This window comes from Cervus elaphus, chromosome 14 (genome assembly GCF_910594005.1).
Source record: "Cervus elaphus chromosome 14, mCerEla1.1, whole genome shotgun sequence".
NCBI classification, from domain to species: domain Eukaryota; kingdom Metazoa; phylum Chordata; class Mammalia; order Artiodactyla; family Cervidae; genus Cervus; species Cervus elaphus.
The window spans coordinates 53,346,031-53,369,335 of NC_057828.1; the positions used below are offsets into that span (position 1 = coordinate 53,346,031).

General features: G+C 57.4%; 2 protein-coding genes and 1 long non-coding RNA gene across 4 annotated transcripts in view; 1 reads left to right on the forward strand and 2 right to left on the reverse strand.

Moving 5' to 3' along the window:
• AGRN (agrin) overlaps positions 1-18,355 on the reverse strand; it is a 36,283-nt gene extending 17,928 nt beyond the window's left edge. Inside the window, exons 1-3 of one of the 2 annotated variants that reach the window (XM_043923394.1) lie at positions 18,009-18,355; positions 15,579-15,840; positions 180-227 (exon numbers count right to left, since the gene is read on the reverse strand). In XM_043923394.1, the coding sequence (XP_043779329.1) occupies positions 180-227; positions 15,579-15,840; positions 18,009-18,215 (517 nt within the window). In that variant the 5' untranslated portion in view covers positions 18,216-18,355. Of the gene's footprint in view, positions 1-179; positions 228-811; positions 1,479-15,578; positions 15,841-18,008 lie in introns of those variants that run through there. The other variant, XM_043923395.1, reaches the window with a different exon arrangement.
• Positions 1,447-10,624, forward strand: LOC122707662. Its single transcript, XR_006344881.1, has 3 exons — positions 1,447-1,582; positions 8,108-8,235; positions 9,186-10,624. It is a non-coding gene; the product is annotated as an uncharacterized LOC122707662 (long non-coding RNA).
• A 2,125-nt stretch (positions 18,356-20,480) lies between the features above and the next one.
• On the reverse strand, positions 20,481-21,600 carry ISG15 (ISG15 ubiquitin like modifier). The gene is made up of 2 exons (XM_043923474.1): positions 21,456-21,600; positions 20,481-21,021 (listed from the first exon to the last, which is right to left on the reverse strand). The coding sequence occupies exons 1-2, from the start codon at positions 21,462-21,464 to the stop codon at positions 20,503-20,505; spliced, it is 528 nt and encodes a 175-aa protein (XP_043779409.1). The 5' UTR covers positions 21,465-21,600; the 3' UTR covers positions 20,481-20,502.
• Positions 21,601-23,305: the final 1,705 nt, after the last annotated feature.

Here is a 23,305-nt window from a genome sequence, read left to right on the forward strand (position 1 = left end):
CCACTACTATGGACTCCTCAGGTTTCCTCCTCCAGGCTCCTCCTGCTCCAGATACTCCTAACACATCTGATGTGCACACCCCAAGAATGACTCCTGACCTCCTCCCCCCCAAGAGTGCTACTGCCCATCCAGACACAGAGTTCCAAGCTCAGTCTGTCACTAGATGAACCCTTACTCACCATCTGGAGGTGTTGGGGGCACTGGTGTGAAGTGGGTCCCAGGTTTGTCTGGAAAAAAAAAAACAAATCTCAAGTTAGCTCCCCCTGAGCCGGTCCTTCCATAGCCTGTTCCATTGTCCAACCTGGAGGTTGTCACCTTTGCCTGCACACATCCCTCCGCTGGCTCTACTCAGAGCCATGAAGACTGGCCAAGGCCTAGCAGTAGACAAAGACAGAGGCCTTGGCTCTTCTCTGCCCCTCCAGCTGTATACCATCCTGACCTGACACCTGTCAGGAAGGCCCAGTGGCAGGGGTGTAGGCACCACCTATTCCTTAGATGAGCCCCAAGCCCTTCCAAAGCCCCTATTCCCAATGCAACCAGCTGCCCCAACTCCCCAGATCCCCAAGAAAGTTGTCAATGCAGCTCAAGATGAGAGCTGGCCACCATCCTCCCACCCGTCCCCCCAGCCCATGGACAGGCTTTTGGGGACTCAGGCATTCAGAGAACAACCCGTGGTGTTCCAAGAAGATGCAGCTGATGGCCTCTCTGTAACCCTGCCTGTCCCCTAATTTTTTGGCTGAGGCAGGGGACCTCTGCCACCAGAGGCAGGGTCACTTGGGTCCAAGAGGCAGTGACACCCGCAGACACATACAGTTGTTGAGGAAGAGTAGCACCGCGAAGCCAAGCGTGGCCGTGGCCAGGAGGATCAAGCAGACGTTACAGGGGATCATGAAATACCGCACCAGGACGGAGACCCCGCGCCGCTGCCGGCGGTCCCGCTCCAGCAGCAGTGGAGGCATGACCCAGGCTCCTCAGCCCCCACTCTTGTGGTGTGGGGGTTCTCACGGGGCGCCCTTGGGCCTCTTCCGTGCCACACTCTCCATTCTTGGACCCCTGGGGCAGTTGACAGCCGCTCTATTCTCAAAGCTCAGCTCCTGTCACAGCCAGGCAGGGGGAAGCACCAGGCCCCGTCCACAGCCCTTGAGGCTCATAATGGGTGTGCAGAATTCTCCTGGAGCAGAAATCCCAAAATTGGACTCGGCGGGAGACGGAGGAACAACCAAGGGCCAGAGCCACCCCTGCTGTCCACACCGGTCAGGGCCTGGGCCAGAGGCTCCGGCAGCTCTCGGCCGGGCTCCAGCTGTGCTCAGCCTTCCCGGAGCCAGCGTTGGTAGTCCCACAGCCCCGGATCCTGCCCGCCCGGCAGCCTGGGAGAGGCTGGTCCGAGGGGGACTGGAGGCGAGCGGCCCTTCGCCCAGGACTCAGCTGGGCGCGGGGCGGCGGGTCCCAGCTGCTCAGTCCCCGGCAGAGGCGGGAGCGGCGACGGCAGCGAGCGGGAGGAGCGAGCGCGCGTCCGGAGAGAAGAAAGAGCCGGCTGCCGAGGGCCGCGCCCGCTCCCCGCGCCCAGGCCGGGGCTGAGGTGGTGAGTGAGGGGCGAGGGGAGCCGCTGAGCGAGGGCGGGGAGCAGAGACAAAGGAAGACGCCTCCGGGGACCCCAGCGTCCGCGGGGAGTCGCGGCTTGCGCCGCAAGAAGGATGGGGCGGATGAGGACTGGAAGGCGGCGGCACAAAAGGAAACGCATGGGCTGGGGGTGCTGGGGGGCGGCTGTGGGCTGTGGGTACCGGGGCTGGAAGGGAGCAGGGTCCGGGGAGGGCGCAGAGGTGGGGCGCTGAGGCTGGGGAAGGTGCAGAGTCGGGCTGGGGGGCCGGGGTTGGGGTGGGAGATGAAGGGGAGCGGAGGCTGGAGCTGGAGACGCAGGTGTGGGGGTGGGGTGGGGGGCTGCAGAGAGAGGGAGAGTAGGTGGGCGAGAGTGGGGCGGGACAGGGACGGGTTCCCTCCCGCTCCCAACCGGTTGGGCTGTCTTGTGCGTCTGAGCGACGGCGCGGCGGAGTGTCTGTCTGAGTCCCCGCAGCGGGGCTGGGCCTGCACCAAGGACCCGGTTCTGGGCTGCAGGCTGCGTGTCATGGCGTGTGCTTATCAATGTCTTTACTCTTGCTGACCCCCACCCTGGTACTGTGGGGGTAACATCTCCAAGTACATATACACAGGTGGGGAAGTGGGCTGGGTTCAATTCAGAGGGTGGGCCACCCCTCCCTAGGAACTGACATCAGCACCTCAAATTATCTCCGCACTCCCAACTCGGGTCCGCACCGGGAGAGGATTATGCAAATGAGCTCCATGTAAATAAGCGTTATGCAAATACTCTCGGGGCTCCAAGCCGGGTCCGCGGGCCCGGAGCGCCCCCCAGAGGCCGTCCGGGAAAGTCGGGACCGTGACGTCACAGCGGGCCAGGGCGCGCAGCTCCCTGGCACTCGCGTCCTCCCCACCACGTGTCCAGCTGCCTCGCGAACACGTCCCGGGAGTTCTCCCACACACACTCCGCTCACTCCCTCCTCGTCAGGTGGGCTCTTCACACCTCCCAACCTTCCTCGGCTGGGACAACCACAGGCCAGCCAGCTCTCAGTTGTCAGGTTTATCTCCTTGGACTCCTTTCCGTCCCACGGCCCGGCACACTGCTGCCAAATCCCAGCAGGATCAGCCCACCCTGTCCGGGTCCCCCATTACCCACGGCAGAGAAGCCCTGGAACCTAGGGTTCTACCGAAACTTGCAGGAAAAGCCAATACACAAAGTGTGACAATGGACCCAGAGCAGCAATCAGTCAGGCTACTTGGAGACCCTGCCCCTGGCTGTCCTCACTCTCTCCTCAGGGGAGCCTCCCACCCTCTCACCTCACCCTGGCACCGCCCACACCACACTGATACTGGCGGTGCCCCAGACTGGGAGCACCCAGGGCAGGGTCTGACTTTTTATCTTCTCCAGGCAGGGCTTGGCCCAGAGCCCAGAACATGGTGTGGTGAGTCCAGGCAGTGACACATTTCCCGTTTACTTTTCACTGCAGCCCCTCTAGGACTGCATCTGACCCCCTGGTTTGGGGAGGGGTCTACAAGGCAGTGCTAGGAGTTAAACCACGGACTCGCCCACTGGACACACGCCCGCACAGGAGCCCTGTTTGCTGCTGCCACTGCAGCTGTGGAGCATCATGGGTGGGCCATGGGAGGGAACCAGAGTGTGGGAGGGGTAAGGCCTGGGATCAGGGGGAGGCCTCCCCCAGGCAGAGATCCTGGAATCTGCCTGCAAACGGGCTGGCCTTAGATGCTCCCATGGTGGTGGTGCTGGGTGCTTTGTCCGGCCTGGCCTGGGGTAAAGACAACCACATGCAGCCTGGTCCCTTTCAGCTCCAGTCTGAGCCCCCACAGGGGTTGGATGCCTTCAGAGAGACAAAGGGCCATTGAGGCCTCAGATCCAGTTGAGGGGGAGGAGGGCTCAGGCTACTCCGGCTATTTTGGGATCTCCAGACTCAAAGTCATTCAGCCTTGACCAGCCCACGCAGGCTCAGGTCCCAGGAAGAGAGGATGAACCAAGCCAAGAAACAAATCCCCTCTAGGCTTAAACACAGCAACATGCTACTGCTCACACGTGTACACACACACTCCATGTTCCAAGTCTCCCCTTTGCGGACATATGTACAACCACTCACTCAAGTCTGCACAGGCACTGTGCAGTCACACACACACCTGCGTGCATACACACTGCACACCTTCATGCAATGCAAAAATTGCCCCTCATCCACACAGCACACATCGGGTGTGCCCCCACATACACGCGTGTAGTTGGGCCCCTCCAGACGCTTCCCTGGCCCTGGGAGGAAGATGGGGAACGAAGTCCAGAGAGAATAGAAAGTCCTACCTACTGGCCTCCCTCTGATCCCTTTCACTCCGTAGGGGAGGGGCCGGCGCGCTCCAAAAGGATGGGGTGGGGGTGGGGCGACACCACCCTCCCGGCGGCAGGCACACTCCACGCATGCGCACACACCTTTGCTGGTGGGGTGGGGGGGTACCTCCGCCAGTCTCCACCCCTGGGCCCTTGAGGGTACCCCGCTAGTGTGTAAAGTGTATCGAACAGTCGAGTGCCAGGCGGCCTCCAGCCTCAGGTGTCTGGCCGCCCTGGCGGGGGAGGGGAAGAGGACGGGGCAGGGCGGCCCCCTTCCCCAGCCTCCTAGTATCGGGTCTCAGGGCCATCCCCTCCCCCTCGGCCTCAGCAGACAATGGGCGTTTCACAGCGGGACGTCGCTGCTGGACTGGGGCCAGCCGCTGGGAAGGAGGCGGCGTCCAGCCCGGCCCCGATTGCCCCTCAGGTGAGGCTAGGGCAGGGAGGCGTCCACGTTTGATTCCGCGGGCTGTGTGCCCACCCACGAGCCCCCAGGCAGGGCCCACACTGCCGGTCGGGAGGTGGTATTAAGTGAGAGCTTATGGAAGAGGTGGGGCTGGCTCGCAGGGCAGCGGCCGCTGACCCCGGCACCCCTCCTCCTTCATCACTCAGCATTCATCCTGCCCGGGCCCGGCCAAGCTCCTCCGGGAGTGGGCTCAGTGCAGGAGGCAGGTGCCGAGTTGGGTCAGCTCTCTGCCCCTGGGAGGTTACCCTGTAGCAGAGATTGCCCTAGATCGCAGCATCTACGTGGGGGATATCTGTACAGAGACCCGAAGGATGGCGTCGAGGGGTCTGCACATCCAGACAGAGCCAACTACAGAGGCCCAGTAAAAAACAAGCTCAGGAGACTGCACGAGACCAGGAGAAGCCAGCCTGGTGAGGCCTCAGGGAAACAAGGGCCAAGGCCAGACCAGCGGGCCTGGGGAGCCCAGGGCCGGGACGCCTGCCAAGACAGGCTTCAGCCACCAGGGGGCGCCAGCCGAACAGAGGAGGGGGCAGTAGACACCTGGAGAAAAGGTGGGCAGCTGTCCCCAACCTTTTTGGTACCAGGGACCAGTTTCGTGGAAGACAGTTTTTCCACGAACTGGGAGTTGGCTGGGGAGAGGTTTGGGGATGAATCAAACGCATTACATTTATTATGCCACCACTGATCTCACAGGAGGCAGAAATCAGCTGGTAATGCCAAAGTGGGGAGCAGCTGTAAACATAGATGAAGTTTCACTTGTTCACCAGCCCTCCAGCCCCTCACCTCCTGCTGTGTGGTCTGGATCCTAACAGACCACCGACCAGTAGCGGTCCATGGCCCCGGGGTTGGGGATCCCTGAGGTAGGGGATGGGGTGGAGCTAGCTGATCCATGCCTTCTGTCCCTCCCCTCTAGGACAGCCCCAAATCCACCTCTTTCAGCCAGGTCCTGCCCATGTCTAGGAGGAAACAGAAAGCTGGAGGAGCCAGGGTGGCACCCAGGTGTGGTCAGTGCTGGTGAGTCAGGAGACCCTGTGTTCCTGCTGAGGGCCACGGGCAGGCCAAGAGAGATGCACAGTCCAGCACAAAGGTCTGAGTTGGGGGGTGGTGCTTCTTGGAGGTATTGAGGATGTCAAGATGAAGAGGAGTGGCAGACAGACACCTATTGGAACTAAGAGAAGCTGGGAACAAAGGGGCAGAAAGACTGACTAGACAGAAGAGAGCTCCATGGGGAGCTGCAGAAGCCCTTTCCAGTGGTCCTGTGAGGGTCTGCCGCTAGGCCCTGAGCGGACAGGTGGGTGAAGAAGGAACTGATGGATGGATTCACAAGTGGACTCTAGCAAGCCTCACTGCCCCCTCTCCAGGAACAGAGGTGGACACACATCCTTACCCCACTCTTGGGTCAGGACAGTCCATAATCTGGACCAGATGTGCTTTTATTTCTCCCCAATGTACATAGAAATCATGTACCTGTTGCCAGAGGGAAAGGTGCCTCAGGGAGCCACAGCAGGCTGCCTGCTTCTGGGCCTGGTACGCAGAGGGGGCAGCGCAGAGGCAGCTGCTAAGGGCAGAGGCATGGAGCTTCAGGCCCACCTCACACCAAAGGCAGACCCACCTCTCCTGACCTGCCCTGCTCCCTAACTGAGCCAGACACAGGATCCAGCAGGTGTGTGAGGAGACAGGGAACCCAAATGACCCCAGGGACTCTTCCTGTCCAATGCAGCCCTTCTATCTCTGGCATTGAGAAACCTAGAGGCAGAGCCCACAGGAGGAGGGGCCCAGCTCTCTGCTGGGGATGGGGTGGTAGGAGGGGAGCATAGCTGGACACTGGGGCAGCAGGCAGGAGATGGGACCCACACAAAAGCAGAGGTCTACAGCCCTGTTTCCAGAATTCTGGGACACAAGCCAAGGTTGCCGGTTATCATCCCATTGGCAGAGCATCTGCAGGGTCCCCTCCCCAGGCTGAGTCCTGGGATACAAGGGTGGCAGGAACCACAGGCCACCAGCTGGAGTTTCGACCAGAATTGTTGTGTGCTGGTTGGTACACCTGAGGTTGCAGGCACACATGCATACAAATGTACACACACACACACACACACATATGTGCAGGCCACACAGCTGGAAACAGCTGGCTGCCTGTGAGGACAGAGAGCTTGCCCCTCCCATGCCTCGGTGGGAGGGGTGGTGGGAGGGACCATCTTCCCCTTCCCAAGTCCAGCTGTAAGCAGCCCCTAGCAGGGGGCCTTCCTCAGAGGAAGTTCTCAGGATCTGCTCTGGGGGGAGAGGCCCCTTTGAGGGGAGCTTCCCTCCCCACTGGAAGCTCCACCAGAGGCCTAGGTCACCTCCCCAGCTCCCAGTCACAGCCTAGGACAGGGCCCAGATCCCTCCTGAGTCCCCGTGTAGCCCATGGGGACACAGAACTGATGAGCTGGGTCACTCTCATCAGGGTAGCTGTCACCAACTGTCTCATTTCTGAGATCCCTTTTTCTTCAGAGGTGGGCACTTCCTGGGACTCTGGGGTGTCAAGTGCTATTGGGGCTGAAGGAGCAGCCCCCAGTCCTGTTTCAGACAGAACAGGATCCATCTTGAAAGCAGGACTCCATCTTGGGCCGGACTGTGGACTCTGAGCTCTTTGCCCAGTATCTATGGAAACGACATACCAACTGGAAAACCAGGCCCCCGGAAGGAAGAGCCCCAGGGCTCCTACCTAGATAGACTCTCTGTTGCCTAAAAGAATACCCTAATTATCTGTGTAACCGAATAGAATCATACATTCTATTATGCTTATTGGGGTATGATCACAGGCCTATTGATAATTGTCCACTGTTAACTACCTAGGCTTAAGGCATATGAATCACGGGTTAATTTTGATTGTATCTTTCTTTTCCTTCGTTCAGACTAGTTTCAGGGAATTTGGGGAGGTAGGTTTGAGCAGGTACACTTAGGGTATATAAGGTTTTCAGAAAAACTGGTCAGGGTCCTTGGCTAAGAGGAGACTCTGCCTTGGGCCCGCCAGTATAATAAACTGTAGTCCACTATCTGCATTGTCCTTCTGAGTGAGTTTGTTTCCCGGAACGCGTGGCTACAACATTTGGTGCATGGGCCGGGAAACTCCTCACTTTGAGGAGACAAGTCCCATTTGGGACTACTCCGAGGACTTGTGGCTCGAATCTTTTAGAGGGGGGAAGGCGCCTCGCTCTTCTGTAAGGATTTTGCTTCTCAATGTCCGGACCTTTCATGTTAGCAGGTAGTGGACGGCAGCAGGGGAAATGAGCGCTCAGGTGAGGAGGAACCCACCGGGTAGGGTGGAAGAGGGGGCCTGATCACCCCCCCTGGGAGGGATTAGAAGGGGCACAGACCCACAGGAGCCTGGAATAGGCAGGTGGCAACGATTGCTTGGTACACAGGTTGGCGAGCGTGTTAGGGCTTAGGAAGGAAATTTGTAAAGGTCATTTAGGAGGTGGTATCCACGCCGTCTTGGGGAAAATTATTACCAAGCAATTGCCAGAAGATTTTTAGAAGAAACATGGTTTTTGTGTGCTCGTATTCTGCCCTCCCCAAGGAGGTGTCCCATCTGCTATGAAATTCTTGACCCCCTCGGAATTGTCAGGCTAGAAGGAGGGGGATACATAAGTGAGTATGAATTGGCTTTTCCAGAGATGGCCTGGGGCGTAGGATATTTAACCCATCTGTATTTTCATTCGCACCTTTTCAAGCCCACCAAGGCAGGATGGACTTTAAGTTAAAGGAGAAACAGTCTTGGATCATGTGGTGTTCTGGTTCAACTGTGCTGACCGGCAGGTGAAGACACGCCGATCCCCCTTCTCCCTCTGGGATCTGGCAGGTAAGGCTCTTCTCACCCCAATGAGGAAGGATGCAGAATGGCAATTTAAGTGTCATTGAGTGGAAATATCAGAAGTACATAGGGTACTGAGAACCCCCCACGTTACTACTGAGCCTTGTCAGGCCCTGAATCTGGCCACTCTCTTTCTTGTGGGAGAAGGTGGGCCCTCACATGATTGCAAGGAAATATGCCAGCAGACCTGACTTGAGAGACCAGCCAATCCCGGACCCAGACTGGGTCCTGTATACCAATGGCATCAGCTGGGTGAAACAAGGACAACGACTGTCAGGATACGCAGTGGTCATGGAAGAAACCATCATTGAGGCTAGCTCTCTGCCCTCACACTGGTCCGCTCAACAGGTCGAACTATATGTTCTAATCCAGGCCCTCCAGCTCTCAAAAGGTAAGAAGACAAACATTTACACAGACTCCAGGTATGCTTTTGCCACACTACAGGGCTCTGTATCAGGAGAGAGGCCTTTGACAGCTAGTGAAAAAGATATTAAAAATAAGGAAGAAATTAAGACCCTATTAGATGCTACCTGGGAACCAGAAAGGGTTGCAGTCATATGCTGCTGAGGACGTCAAAAAGAGGATACCCCCTGGGCTCAGGGAACAGACTGGCAGATAAGACCACTAAACAAGCAGCTGAGGGCTTGGGGGGTGACAAGTGAAGCCCCTATTAAAGCTCTAATATTGGTGGAGCTACCTGAGCTAACGCTAGACTCTCCAAAATACACTGAAGCCCAAAACCAACTAGCCAAAGCAGAAGGAGCCATCAAAACTGAAAAGGGATGGTGGGAATTGCCAAGAGGCAAATTATTGGTACCAGAGGAGCTGGCACCCACTCTGGTAAGCCAAACACACCAAGCGACACATCTAGGCCATGATAAACTGGAAGAGCTAATTTGAAAATATTTCTTGGTTCCCTGCCTCTCTTCCCTATGCAGGACAGAATCTCAGAACTGCACTGCCTGCTCACAGGTCAATGCTGCCTCTCGGCACAGAGAGAAACTTCCAGGGATTCAGGTAAAAGGCACGCTGCCCTTTGAACATCTGGAAGTGGACTTCACTGAAATGAAACCTCACCGACACTACCATTACCTGCTGGTCATAGTATGTACGTTCTCGGGATGGGTAGAAGCTTTTCCTACTCAGACTGAAAGAGCATCAGAAGTAGCCTGGTGCCTGCTTAGGGAGATAGTTCACAGATTTGGATTTCCTACCAGCATTGGATCTGACAATGGCCCGGCTTTCGTAGCTGATTTAGTATAACAAGTAAGCAAAACTTTAAACATCAAGTGGAAATTACATACAGCATATAGGCCCCAGAGTTCTGGGATGGTGGAAGGAACCAACTGGACACTTAAAGTGACTCTCCAAGTGGATCTTAGAGATTGACTGCTCCTGGGTGGACCTGTTTCCGACTCAGGATGAGTCAGGATGACCCCACGGTCCCATGGCTCTTCTCCATACAAAATTGTGTATGGGAGGACCCCTCCCATAATAAAACAGGTGTCAACAAATTTGCCTCAGGTAAGGGGAGATGAGATTTCACAGCAGATGGAACAACCGGGTGAGGTAATAAATCAGGTAACTAAGTTTGTACAAGAAAGGGTGCCATTTCCCCTTGGGGAACAGATTCATGAATTTGTGCCCGGGGATCAGGTATGGTCAAGGACTGGAAACACAACTCCTCGGCCCCACACTGGAAGGGTCCATATACTGTTGTTCTAACCAGCCCGACTGTAGTTAAAGCTGCAGGTGTCACCCCCTGGATCCACCACAGGAGGGTGAAGAGAGCATACCACGCAGACCCCGAGGACACCGAGTGGACTACACAAAAGGACCCCACTGATCCCCGTGAAACCAAGATCATCTCAAAGAAGAAAAAGAGATGAAGCTCTACAATCAACTGCTGCTAAAGGACTTGCTGGTATCATCGAGACTAACCATAGTTTCAGTATAAATAGGGACCTGTGCTATAATTAAAGTTGAATGTTGTGTATATATTCCTGATTTATCTGGCTATATATCAGCCACCCTGATGACATGAAAGGTCAGATAAAAGTTATGTCTGATGATAATCTTCCTTTTTGGACTTCGGTCCTATTTTGAGTGAAGGGTGATTGGTAGAAAACTATATTTACCATTGTTATAGTTGCCTTGATCTGCTTTGTGGACCCTTTATTTTACAATGTATTATGAACTTTGTAACCCAAAGGTTGATGTCATTCTCCCAAATTGGAGGTAGGAGAGTCAGAGTGCAATATATCCCTATGAATGATGCTCATACTATGAGTTAAGAGCATCAAGTGGGGGGAATGAAGGAGGAAACAGACAGAACAGGCTCCATCTTGAAAGCAGGACTCCATCTTGGGCCAGACTGTGGGCTTTGAGCTATATGCCCAGTATCTATGGAAATGACATACCAACTGGAAAACCAGGCCCCCGGAAGGAAGAGCCCCAGGGCTCCTACCTAGACTCTCTGTTGCCTAAAAGAATACCCTAATTATCTGTGTAACCGAATAGAATCATACATTCTATCATGCTTATTGGGGTATGACCACAGGCCTATTGATAATTGTCCACTGCTGACTACCTAGGCTTAAGGCATATGAATCAAGGGTTAACTTTGATTCTATCTTTCTTTTCCTTTGTTCAGACTAGTTTCAGGGAATTTGGGGAGGTGGGCTTGAGCAGGTACACTTAGGGTATATAAGGTTTTCAGAAAAACTGGTCAGGGTCCTTGGCTAAGAGAAGACTCTGCCTTGGGCCCGCTGGTGTAATAAACTGCACTCCACTATCTGCATTGTCCTCCTGAGTGAGTTTGTTTCCCAGAACGCATGGCTACAACAGGGCTACTTCAGGGATTGTGCCCGCAGCCCCCAGCTTGCTGGCCTGGGCCTGTGTGGGGAGCCAGAGTTCCCCTATCCCAATGGTGAGGGTGTTGCTGGGGCCAGCAGAGCAGTTCAGGCCTCTGGGTCAGGAGGGAGGGCAGCTGGCCTAGGCCTTCAGGTAAAGGCAAAGGATTTGGGGGGCAGGAGAGAGGTCAGTTTCAGCAGCTGTTTTCCACCCCCTTGTGGTGATGGAGTTGGGGCAGGCTTTGATTCTCAGGGGATTGGGGGATTAACCCTTTAGGAAGGAAGCAAAACAGGCTGGAGGAGGCTGTGCAGGGCAAGCAATGGTTGGCTAGATCTACAACCCTGAATTCTGGGCTCACTCCCCTGCTAACCTTACCTAGGGCAGCCCCATTCCCACCCTCTGCACTCTCCCTACCTCAGTCTGAAAGGATTGGCGGGGCAGGGGGGTGGAGACCCAGACCCAGACCACCTAGCCCTGACCAGGTGATCCAGTTCCTCCCAGAACCCCAGAGAGGCTGTAAGCACCCCATGGCTCTGCCCTCCTTCCATAGGCAGGCCCCACTAGAATCCACTCTGTCCAGAGCCCTGGGGAAGGCAGGTATAGACAGCAAGGGAGGAGAGGACAGTTTCAAAACAACTTTTTTTTTCCATTTCCATCTGCTGGGGAGTATGGATGCTGGGGCTCTTCTCTGGGTGGGGAGCAGGGTGATGGGGCGGGGTCTGGAAAAAGTCAAGAGCTGTTTCCACCAGCTCAGGCCTGCGGGAAAGAAGCGCACTGCCTTGAAATGATGGATCCAAAGCTCTTCGGTTTCAGCAGCAACCCCCACCCCCACCCCCCACCGCGCCCCAAGTCCCTGGGGCCGCCCCAGTGAGGGTATCAGCCAGCCCGCCCTGGTCCCACAAGCCCATGCTCTCGCAGACTTCCTACCGGGGACCCTAGGTGAGAGACAGCAGGAGGAGGTCACGCTCCACCTGAGCAGAGGCCCCACCCCCAGTGGCTGGAAGGAAGGAGAAATCCTGGGCGCGCAGCCTCCAGCCTGGGCCTGCCCCTGCTCCAAGGACCTGCCTGGGGGAGGGGCCGCGGACGGCACTGGGGCGGGTCTGGAGGGGGTGGGGTGAGAACTTACGTCTGGAAGAGGGAAACAGGGACAGGAAGAAGCCACCTCCCACCTCGGCAGGGAGGAATGTTGGGGGAGTAGGGCGGGCTCAGGACTTGGGGGTACAGAAACTAAATGCCAGACAGCAGAGGGAGCCAGCTCTGGCCCTGAGGGAGCCAGCCCTGGAACCTGCCCTGGGCTCCTACCTGCCCCGCTTTGCTCTGCGGAGCCAGTCCCTGTCTGGGGGTGTCTGCATCCACGTCCAGCTCCCAGGCCGCAGGGCCTCCACCAAGGCCAAGGCTGGCGGCTCGGGACCCAGCATCTCTCTGGCCTGAGCTATAGCATAGGACTATCTTCCCCAAAGGCCCGAGACTGGCCCAAAGGCACAAAGGCTGGCATGGCAGGGAGGAAGGGAGGGTGCTCGCTGGAATCAGGCAGGCCAGGCTAGGCTGTGGCCGCCAGGACCCCCGGCTTCAGGACTGGGCAGGGCTGGGCTGGGCTAATGCCAGACTCTCCGACCCTGTTCCTGTGCCAGGCCCGGAGAGGGCAGACAACACTTCCTTTCTCTGCTCCTGGCTCAGAGTTGGGGAGGGAAAGGCCTGGGGAAGGGCCCCAAGCCTGCATCCCTCCTAGGGGATTCAGGAGGGCCCAAGGACCAGTCTTCATTAGGTGGGGGAGAGGAGGGTGGTGGGAGTGAACGGGTGGTGTCCAGGCCAGGGTATAGTGGCCGAAGGCTGGAGGAGATGCCTGCTCAGCTGCCAGCCTGGGCAGCGCACGGTGCGTGGGCAGCTGGCACTGGAAGAGGCCAGGCCACTTCCCTGACAAAGCAGGGCGCGAGGGTCTCCTTCCTCCTTCCTGGAGCAAACCCGCAGTCTCCTTCACCCACAAGTGGTGCAGAGGGAGGGACACATACCTGTCTCAGTTATGCTCGGAATGTGGCTCCCCAGGCAGAGGATTGGGGAGGAGGAGCTTCCTGGGGGCTGGAGGCTGGGGAAGGGGCCCAGAGTCAGGAAGACCCTGCAGGCCCTAAGGGAGAAACTGAGGAAAGTGATCCCAGTGGAGCTGGGGACCAGGTATGCCTCCCAGCAGCAGGTGCCCCTGCAGGGAGCAGGGTCCAGGTGGGGATGAGGTGGGGGCATCCAGGGAGGGGGGCCTGGCAGGATGTGTCCCCTGACCTTGGCTCGTGTGGGCCTTTTAGGGGCAGGGGACAGGCGTGATAGAGACACAGGTCTTGGGGTGACCTCCACAATCAGTAGCTTCCCAGCCTTCACTCTGGGCCCCGAGGGATGGGGGCAGCTATGGGGCCCCAAGGAGCAGCAAAGGGTCAGGGTCAGATGAGAGGTCATCGTAGCTCAAGCTCTGTTCATCCCTAACCCTAACCCCCATGCTAGGGTGAGGCTTGGCTCCCGGGAGAGCCTGGGGTGGGGTCAGAGCTCTTTATCTCTTACAGAATGGGAGGTATCTCCTACAGAATGGGAGGCAGGCCCTTCTCCTGCCTGCTCCCTGCTGTGGGAGGTGGGAAGAGGGCTGTGCCTTCTTTAAGCCTGGCCCCAGCTCCGGGGGGCCTTGGCCCTCAGGCCTTGGGGATCCTTAGAGGGAGGCACCCCCATCTAATCTACCCTCTCCTTGGCCCCCTGCCCCTCATGGCACTGCTTTCCTTCCAAAGAAGGGATCTGTGTCACCGGCTCAAAACTTCCAGGGCTCCCGAGAGCCTTACAGTGGACCCCAAGCTTCTCCCTCCCTGGGGGTTCCCGCACTGGCCCAACTGGAGCTGGAGGCCTAGACTGGTCCCTATCCTGGGTAGCCAGCAGATAGCAGATGAAGTCTCGCTGGGGGCTCTCCCTGCAGACCCTCCTTTCCAGGGATCCTGTGCCCAGCCTGACATATCCAGAGCCAGGGCCGGGCCTGGGTAGAGTAGGACCTGGCAAGATGGCAGACCCTCTTCTGCCTGGGGTGGTCCCCCTGCCACATGCCCTCTGATCCCACAGACCCTCGAACTAGACCCTTCCAGCTATGGAGTTAATGACTTGTCTTCTTGATCTTGCAGAAACAGACTTTCTGCAGCCTGATCTCTCTTCCCACCTCTCCTTAGCCTCCAACTCATTCTCCAAAACTGGGGATCACACCCCACAACCTGCCTCCTCTTCATGCCACTCTCCCATCTTTCCCCTAGAGTATAAGCTTCCAAAGCACAGTCAGGGTCTCCAGTCCTCACCTGGTGGGAGGGCCACGCTGGGACCCCTCAGCTAAGCTAGTGCTGGGAAGGGGCCAGGGACACAGCCCTGCTGGTGTCTCCGATGTTGCATCAGGACCATAGATGCAACCCCAGGAGCAAATGACTGCAGACAGAGCAGGATGCTACAGGGCTTTCCACTTCAGGTTCCACTCCCCAGCCCCCCACCCCCGCCCACACACACAGTCCGTACCAGGCCAGATGAGTCCACCATCCAGGATCCCACAAAAGCAAGCTAGCACCACAGCAGTAAGTTGGGTAGAAGATGGAACTTCCCTACTGGCTAACAGAGCAAGTCACAGGGACAGGGTCGCCTTCCCAGGACAGGAAGTCAGGGACCCTTCCTGCTGCCCTGGGAGGAAGCGATCTCTCCACCTCCTCCCATACATCGCTCCCCAGGCAGCCATGAGGGGACAGACAGGATGCGAGGGCAGTTCCTACTTCTCCCTGCTACATTCCTTAGCCAAGGATCTCAGCCCCCAACTGGGATTCTCCTGGGGTGAAGGGGATGGGTGAGCTCTGGTCATGTGATTCCTGCTCATCTCTCAGAGGTTAGGATGAGGGAGGGTTGCTCTTGAGCCATTCAGAGTAGACACATGGGGACAGCAGACAAGGAAAGATACTTCACCTCTGTTAGGGGGTCCCACACCCCCCCAAACTCCTAGAAGCAGCTCACTCCACATAACTGTCCCTTCCCGGAAATGGCAGGCCTCTGGGAACACATAACAGGGTAGCCTCCCCTCCAGCACAATCTTTAAGCCCCACCCCAATGGCTCAACATCTGGGCCCCGTCTAGACATGTGTTCGGGCTTCTGCAGAACACAAACAACTGGTGTTGGTTCACCTGGTCCCAGCCTCTCTCCTAGAACAGCGAACTCCAGGAAGGGGCGTGCAGAGCTGGAGAGGCAGGGGGGAGAATGGGAGGCCTATCTCTTTGCAGGGCTGAGACTCCAAGATGAAAGACAGTGGCATCGCTAGGGACAGGGTGGAGAGTGCTGCTTATGTTAAGAGTCTGGAGCTGAGGTGGCCAGGAAACCAGGGAGTCAGGACCCAGAAAAGGAGGTCAGACTACAAGATGCCATGTGCCCTAGCTTAGGACAAGCTCTCTTCTGCCCCCAAGGCACCTGCTCCGCTCGGCCCCACACACACCTTCCACACAGTGCTCGACCTCCTCCAGGTTCCGCAGGGTGATGCGCATGAGGCTGGAGTTTAGCATCAGCTCATTCTTGTGGGCTGGCCACAGGTATGGCGGGGCAGGGTTCACAAAGAAGATCCTGGTGTCTCCGGTGGACACCTGGTTGTCACAGATGAGGGGGTCTCCGAAGCCGCCAATCACCACTTTGTTGCCTCCGTCCAGCAGGCTTTCCTGGGCCACCACATCTTTGCCCTTCAGGTACCGCCAGACCCGAACCTAGGGTGGACATGAGGGGGTGTTCAGGTGTCAGTGGTTCTCTTCTCACTGGGTGGAGCAGGGGAGGTGGCCACAGAGGCCGGAGGCAAACACCAGACTGGTGCCTGGACTTTTCCTTCTTTTCCCACCTCACTTGCTCAGGCCAGACGTCCAGAGTACACCCAAACCCTGGGCAGATATGTGGAGTCAGCGCACCCCCCCCAGGAGGAAGCTGCAGGGAAGCACACACACATGACAGATGCCACTGCCCTTGTCATACTCCAGGATACCTGGCCTGAGAACACACCCCTTCCCTCAAGAAGCAGCTCCCCAACCCTCAGGTTTAGGTGACCCCAGCCACCCCAATTCTAAATGTCCACCTCACTTCAGGTATGGGAAGACGACCCATCCAGCTTGGGGTGCCTGCCTTCTACACCCTACTCTCCCTGTCAACCCACCCAGTACTTGGGCCCACCGCTGGGAAGAGCCAGGAGCAACTAACATGGATGATGAAGTTTCAAGGTGATGGGCTCTGAGCTCAAGGCTCCTGTCCAGCTTGGCTCCGTGCAGCCCTGTGGGTGGGCTAAGACACGGTCCAGCCAGGAGGTGACAGACCCCTCCTCCTGCAAGGCTCCTACAGTGAGTGCAGCCAAGGCAGCCTGTGAACCACAAAATCAAGTTTGGGCAGCACAGGGCAGCCCCACCCTCCACACTCTACTCTTGGGGCCCTGAGGGCACCCGCTCAGACAAATCAAGTCCTGGGGTACCCACAGACTACTGGCAGTAGAGGCAGGAGGGCCGCAGGCACTGCAGGCAGAATGAGCTGCCCTAAAGGAACAGGCCCATGGGGACTGCCCGTGAATGCTGTCCCTGAGAAAGACACCCCTTTCTTCAGGATCTCTGGGGGCCTAGACTTCTGGAAAGGGGAGTGAAAGACCACAGTGGCCTGTCCACCTGGCCGCCCCTGCTGGGAGCCCTGGGTCTGCAAAATCTACAGGGACTCCCTCCACCCTCCAGTGGCCCAGGGATGGCAGGGGTGCCAACTCCACCCCGCCCCGCCCCCCCCCACCCCCGTGCCTTGATACAGAGTAGGCTCTGGAAGGCCAATAACCAGCAGGGGAGGGCTGGGCGGCTTTCATCGCCTCCCCCCACCCCAGCCACACCCAGGAGCAGCGGGGAGGAAGTCGGGAAAATCCTGCAGGGACTTGGCAAAGTGCCCTGGCGGTGGTGGAGGGGAGGGGGCCTGGCAGGGGATCCCAGCTGTAGTCCGCACAGGCCAGTCTGAAAGGAGCTGCCACTCCTCCCCATCTCCAAGGAAGAGGAATGATCCGATTTCTGGTCGGGGAGGTGCTTTTAGGGGCCAGAGTGGGGCAGGGGCCTGGGTCCCTTCAGCCCTCCCTAGGAACAGATTGTGGGAAAAAAACCACCAGACCTACCCTGGGAGCTCCCAGATCCAACTGAAGGAGAGGCTAGGCAAGGCCCCTCTCCCTAAGGCCAGGGGAGATACAGCTCTCCCAGGAGCAGGATGGGGCACCTGCCCTGCACCCCCCGCACTTGAGGCTCAGCGACGGCCCCGCCCACTTCTTTGCTCTGGCCCCACACCCATCACTGCAGCAAGCCCCACCAGGACCCCCGCGGTTGGGAGATTACGTGTGCACCCCTCCTCTCTCTCCGGACCACTCCTTCTCACCTCTGCGGAGGGGGCGACAGCACTGACCACAGGCCAAATCCCCACCTCCACCCCAAGCAGAAAGCGTCACCTCCCCTCGTCCCCTTTCCTTTGGCCGGTGGCGAGGGGGAGCGGTAGCCGAACATTCTCCGGGGGGGCGGGGCGCACTTGTTTTCTGTAAGGGAGTGGGTTTGGGGTGAAGAAGCAGACACACCTTCGGGTCTCCAGGGCCTGGGCACCGCGAGTGGGACTGCAGCGGCACCGCAGGAACTTTCCCTCCGGCGCTCGCGAGTTTTCTCAGACCCGCACCCGCCCCCACCTCCGGGGGTCGGCGGTCGCCAAGGGAGCGGGAGCAGGAGCTGGCGCTGCGGAACGTCTGGGGCTCGTTCCCACGGCCCGGGGCGGGGGTCTCAGCAGGCGGCCGGCATCGCGACGGGAAGACCTCTGGGCTAGGGGTCCGGGATCGCCGGGGAAAGGGTCCGAAGGGGCTCAGGGTCCCGGGGATCCCCAGGGGGCCCACCTTGCACGAGTATGTGTGCTGCACCGGGTCCACGTTGAGGATCTCCTCCACGGTGCCGGTGAGCACCACGTTCGCCTCCTCCTCGCGCCGCTCCAGCGCGCGTTCAGGGCACGTCCCGTCGGCGCTGGGCAGGGCGCGCACGGCCACCACCAGGAGCAGCAGCAAAGGCTGCAGCAGGGCCCGGCTGAACGGCCGCAGGCTGGCCATGGCGCGGGCAGAGGACGGCGGAAGGCGGCCGGAGCAAGCGCACGGGCCGGGCCGCGCCGGGGACGGGACTGGACAGGACGGGACGCAGCTCGGGGGAGGCGGTGGGAGCGCGGGAGGCGCGGGGGCGGGCCGGGGGCGGGACCTGGGACAGCACCACCCCCTTCCCGCCCCCACCCCACCCCCCGCGGCCCGCCCGCCCGCCCCCACCCCGGCCCTCCCGGCGCCCCGCTACCCGCGGCAGCCGCGAACAAAGCGCCGGGATAGCGGCGCCGGGCGGAGGCCTGGCTGGGGGAGGGAGGGGGCAGGTCTAGGTTTGGCCCAGGAGGGTGGTGGGCCTGGCCAGGCCGAGGGCGGGGTTGGGGCGGGCTCGAGGGTGCTCTCCCAGCTGCAGCGCACTCCCGCGGACGCCCCTCCCCCGTCTGCGCGGACGTTCCGCCCCCCCCCGCCCCCCCGCCAGGAAATGCGGCTGAAATCGGGTTAATGCATAATCTGGAGACGACGTGACGGGACTTCCAAGGGGCTCCAGGCTGCGCCAGGGCTGGGGCGGCGGGGGCTCCCGGGCCGCAGGGAGGGGCTTCCAGATCCGAGGCCCTGCCGCCCCTCGCGCCCTAAAGGGCTGCGCCCCTCCCCCGGCGAGAGGAACCTGACGGGGGACCCTAGCCCCTCACAGGAACTGGGGACGGAAGCTCGGCCGCCCGGGACCACCGGCCAGAGGGGACCAATGCAGGCTGCGAGCTGCGGCGATTGGTCGCTGCGAAGCGCAGACCCGCCCACCTCGCGATCCCGGGTCGGCTCCCGGCCCTCTGCAGGGCGACGGGCTCCCCCTGTCGTCTGAGGTGGGAATAGCAGCAGCGATGGATGGCCAGCCACGCCCCCTTCCCAACTCCCCCAAGGCACTTCCCAACCATTCCCGCTGGGTCCAGGGGGATAAACTGAGATCCAGAGGGTGCAAATTAGTACCCGACCTAGCTGAAGATGGTGGGGGTGGGAGAAGGAGAGGAGATCCCTTCTGTTCCTCCAGGGCTGAGTCTGCTGCACACCCCCTCACCCAAGCCAACCACAGATCTCTGAGCCAGAGGCCATGAAGGGTGAGCAGCACAGAGGCACCTTGGAGAAAGACCCTACCTCACCCAGACCCTGGTGAGGGGATTCAAGAAAGGAGGGTGTCACCGAGAGGGTGTGCTCATGCTTGTTAAGTTACAGTATGTCAAAGAGGTGAGGGTGGGGACACAGGAAATGAGGCTAGAGCCAGGAGTCCCCCTACACACACACACACACACCATTGTGTCTACATATAACTGTCACAGGCAAGCCAGAACTGGGGGTCCCCCAGCTCAGATGCAGACTCCCACAGATCAGAAAGGGGTCTGGGTCTCCAGCCAAATGCCCTTAAAGAGTCAGAGAGCTGAGGTCTGAGTGTCCCCAGAGTCATGGACTTTTGCCCAAGAGGTGTAGGTTCTGTGTACCCATTCCCTGCCCCCCTAATTCTGTCCAAGGCTGACTCATTTGGGAAACTGGCACAGAAAGAAGCATCTAATGTGGAAGCAGGTGTAGTTTGTTCCCCTGCCATCCATGTGAACAACAGGAACCCCCATCCTGGTTGCCCCCTCACCTGCTGACTGTGGCCCTTGCATTAAGTGCACTCTGAAGGAGCAGCTCACCCTAATGGGGATGGGTGTGCCCAAGGCCCAGTCCCCAATTCCCTCCAGACCAATGCAGGCTGGACAGTGTATTCTGATGGGTCCTGGAGGCCCTCAGCCCCCGGCTGGTGTGGGAAAGCCTCCCTTAGAACTGGCCAAGGCAGGCCCTAGGGACTCACCCCCTCACCACTTCCAGGGACACTCACCATGTGACCTTCCGGACCCAGCCAGGCCTTTCCCCTCCCTGCGCTATCTCCTGATCCAGCTGTGAGGGTGGGGACCAGTTGTGCAGGGCTGACTGAGGCTCAACCAGAAGACAAGGATGGGCTTCAACAGACCTGCCTCTTTTTATTTCTCTAGAAATTAATTTCCCAAAGAGGTGGGGACACAGCTTCAGTTTCTCCAGAGGCTGGGAGGGGTGTGTCACCATTTTGATGCCACAAGGTTTGTCCTTTAACTTGGCCACCCTAGCCTGGTGACTACCCAGTGACCCTGGGTCCCCTCACCCACTCCCTCCTCCACCCTTCCCCCAATCTCACTAGAAGGGTGCAGAATGGAGGGCTGATGACCAGGAGGTGGGGGGGGTGGGGGGTGCTGGCCAGGGTGGAATGAACACTTCGATACATTCGGCTTTGCTACAACTTTATTCACTGCGCTGCATGGGGCGCCCTCCCTAAGGCCCTCCTGGCCCTTCCTACCCCCCCCCGCAGACGTAGATTCATGAACACGGTGCACCCAGTCGTGAGGCCATACTCCCCCAGCGGTTGCTCATCATCCATGGGCTTCCCTTCAAAAGACAGCCAGAACTGGTCCGCTTGCACACGCTCCTTTTGGCACACCTGCTGCTTGAGCTTGGCCACAGTCTGCGTCAGCAGGACCTCGTAGGAGCTGCTGCGACCCTTGTCGTTCCTCACCACGATGTTCAAGGGGGCACTGCAGTTCTCCACCACCAGCAGGACGGTGCTGCCAGCTCTCAAGCCCTGGTCGGCAAGGGACACCCTGTCCTGCAGTATCTCCCTGCTTTCAAGGTGGGCCAGGCGCTGCTGGAAAGCAGGCACATTGATCTTCTGGGTGATGAACTGCTTCAGCTCGGATACCGTCATGGAGTCCCTCAGAGGCACCAGGATCTCCTCGCCTCCTAGCATCTTCACCTTCAGGTTCCCGCCCTGTGGGCATCACACAGATTCAGAAGTCCTGGGACTACTGCACGGGTAGCACTGGCAGTGGGGAGAGTGTCAGACCCCAGGGATGCAGTTCCCTTCCCACCCACCGGGAGGGGGACCCCAGATACTGGAGAGTGCAAGGGAGCAGAAGAGCCACCATCCACAACCATCATGTCATCTCCCAGATAAAATATCCCCCTGCCCTGCACTGATCCCAAAGGATCTCAGGGTTGGCCACTGGGCAGAAGCCACCTCTCAGGACCCAGACCCTGATTTCAGAAAGAGCCCTGTCTCTCCCCTCACACTTAGGGAACTGGATGCTTTGAGCAGCTCTACCTGCCTGTGCATATGTAGGCATTCTTCCCCTGGCAGATGCCACCAGGCAGAGGAGTACAGAGCCCACCTGCCCCACCTGTCAAACCCGCCTCACCACTCACCATGGCCATGGGTTCTGGTGCCAGGTTCTCTGCAGACACTGGTTGGCTGCGGCTGCCTCTCTGCTCTCAGCTCTCTCCAGCCCTGGCAGCTCAGCCTTTTAAAAGCCTGAGCAAACTACGTCAGAGTTACACAGGCTGATTAAGCTTCAGTTTCAGTTTCCTTTTCCCAGGACAGCCCCAGAGGGAGAAACAGAAACAAAACAGAAGGCCGTAGACACACAGGAACTGAGGTGGGCTGGGCTGGGGGGAGCTTTCCACCTGACCAGTTGGGTCTGGGACTGTGATAGCATCCCCACCACTAGGGTTGTGTGTTCAGAAATCCCTGCATGTTCCACACCTCGGTTCCTTTCCAAGATGCACACACATCATAATAACATGAGCTAACAATCAGACACTTTCACTTTCCATTTACCAATTTGCAAATTAGTAACCTTGAGAAATATTGCCAGGGTTAATTCCAAAATAACAAAATATTGACAATCTAAACTACTCAGAGATAATCACTGTGTGTTTATGACAATATATGTTCAGATTGTTTTAATGAAAGAGAATGTATCTCTTCTATTAAAATGAACTCATGGACTCTCTTGAGAAAGTGAAGAAACTACACAAAATGGAAGAAAATATTTGCAATCCATGTGTCAGATAAGAGTCTAGTATCTGCAACATATAAGGAACTTTTACAACTCAACAACTAAAAGATAAGCAACTCAATTAAAAGTTGGGCAAATGACTTAAATAGACATTTTTAAATAGAAAATACATAAATGGCCAATAGCCACTTGAACATGAAAAGATGTTCAGCATCATTGGAAATGATGGGAACCAGGGAAATGCACCAGGGAAATGCAAATCAAAACCAGATGTACTATGTCACACCCACTAGCATGAATATAATAATAATTTAAAAGAGAATAATAAGTGTTGGTGAAGATGTCGAACAAATGGAATCTTCATACATTGCTGATGGGATTGTGAAATGATGTAGCCACTGCGGGAAAACAGTCTAGTCATTCCTCAAAAGGTTAAATAGAATTTTCATATGACCCAGCAATTCCACTCCTAGGGTATGCCCAGAGAACTGAAAACAGGTGTTCAAACAAATGCTTGCACACAAATATTAACAGCAGCTCTAGTCATAGAATGGTTGAAATGGGCGGGAGGAACCAAACCCATCAGCAGGTGGAGGCACAAAGTGTGTGGTGCCTCCTTATAGTAGAATATTCCTCAGCCATAACAAAGGATGGAGCACTGACACAGGCTACAGTGTGAATGGTGCTCAGTGAAAAATAACAGACACAGGTCACAAACTGTGTGATTTGACTGATATGAAATGTCCACAATAGGCAAGTCCATAGAGACTGAAAATAGATTAGTAATTGCCAAGAACTGCGGGGAGGAGGCATGAGGAGAGACCACTTCATGGAGATAAGGCCTCCTTTGGGAATGATAAAAATGTTTCTGAACTAGACAGAGGTGATGTTTGTCCTAAATATACTAAGTGCCACTGAATTATATACTATAAAATGGCTAAGTTTATATTACATGAGCTTCACCTCAATAAAAAAGAAAATTGAAAAAAAAGTCCTCCTGCTACTCTCAACATTTTGTAACCTGCTTCATTCACAGTTCAGTTCAGTTGCTCAGTCATGTTCGACTCTTTGAGACCCCATGACTCAAAGACTGCAGCACACCAGGCCTCCCTGTCCATCACCAACTCCTGAAACATCTCGAAGTTCTCGGTTCTTGTACTGTTGATGCCTGGCTTGGAGAATTTTGAACATTCCTTTGCTACTGTGTGAGAAAATGAGTGCAAATGTGTGGTAGTTTGAACATTCTTTGTCATTGCC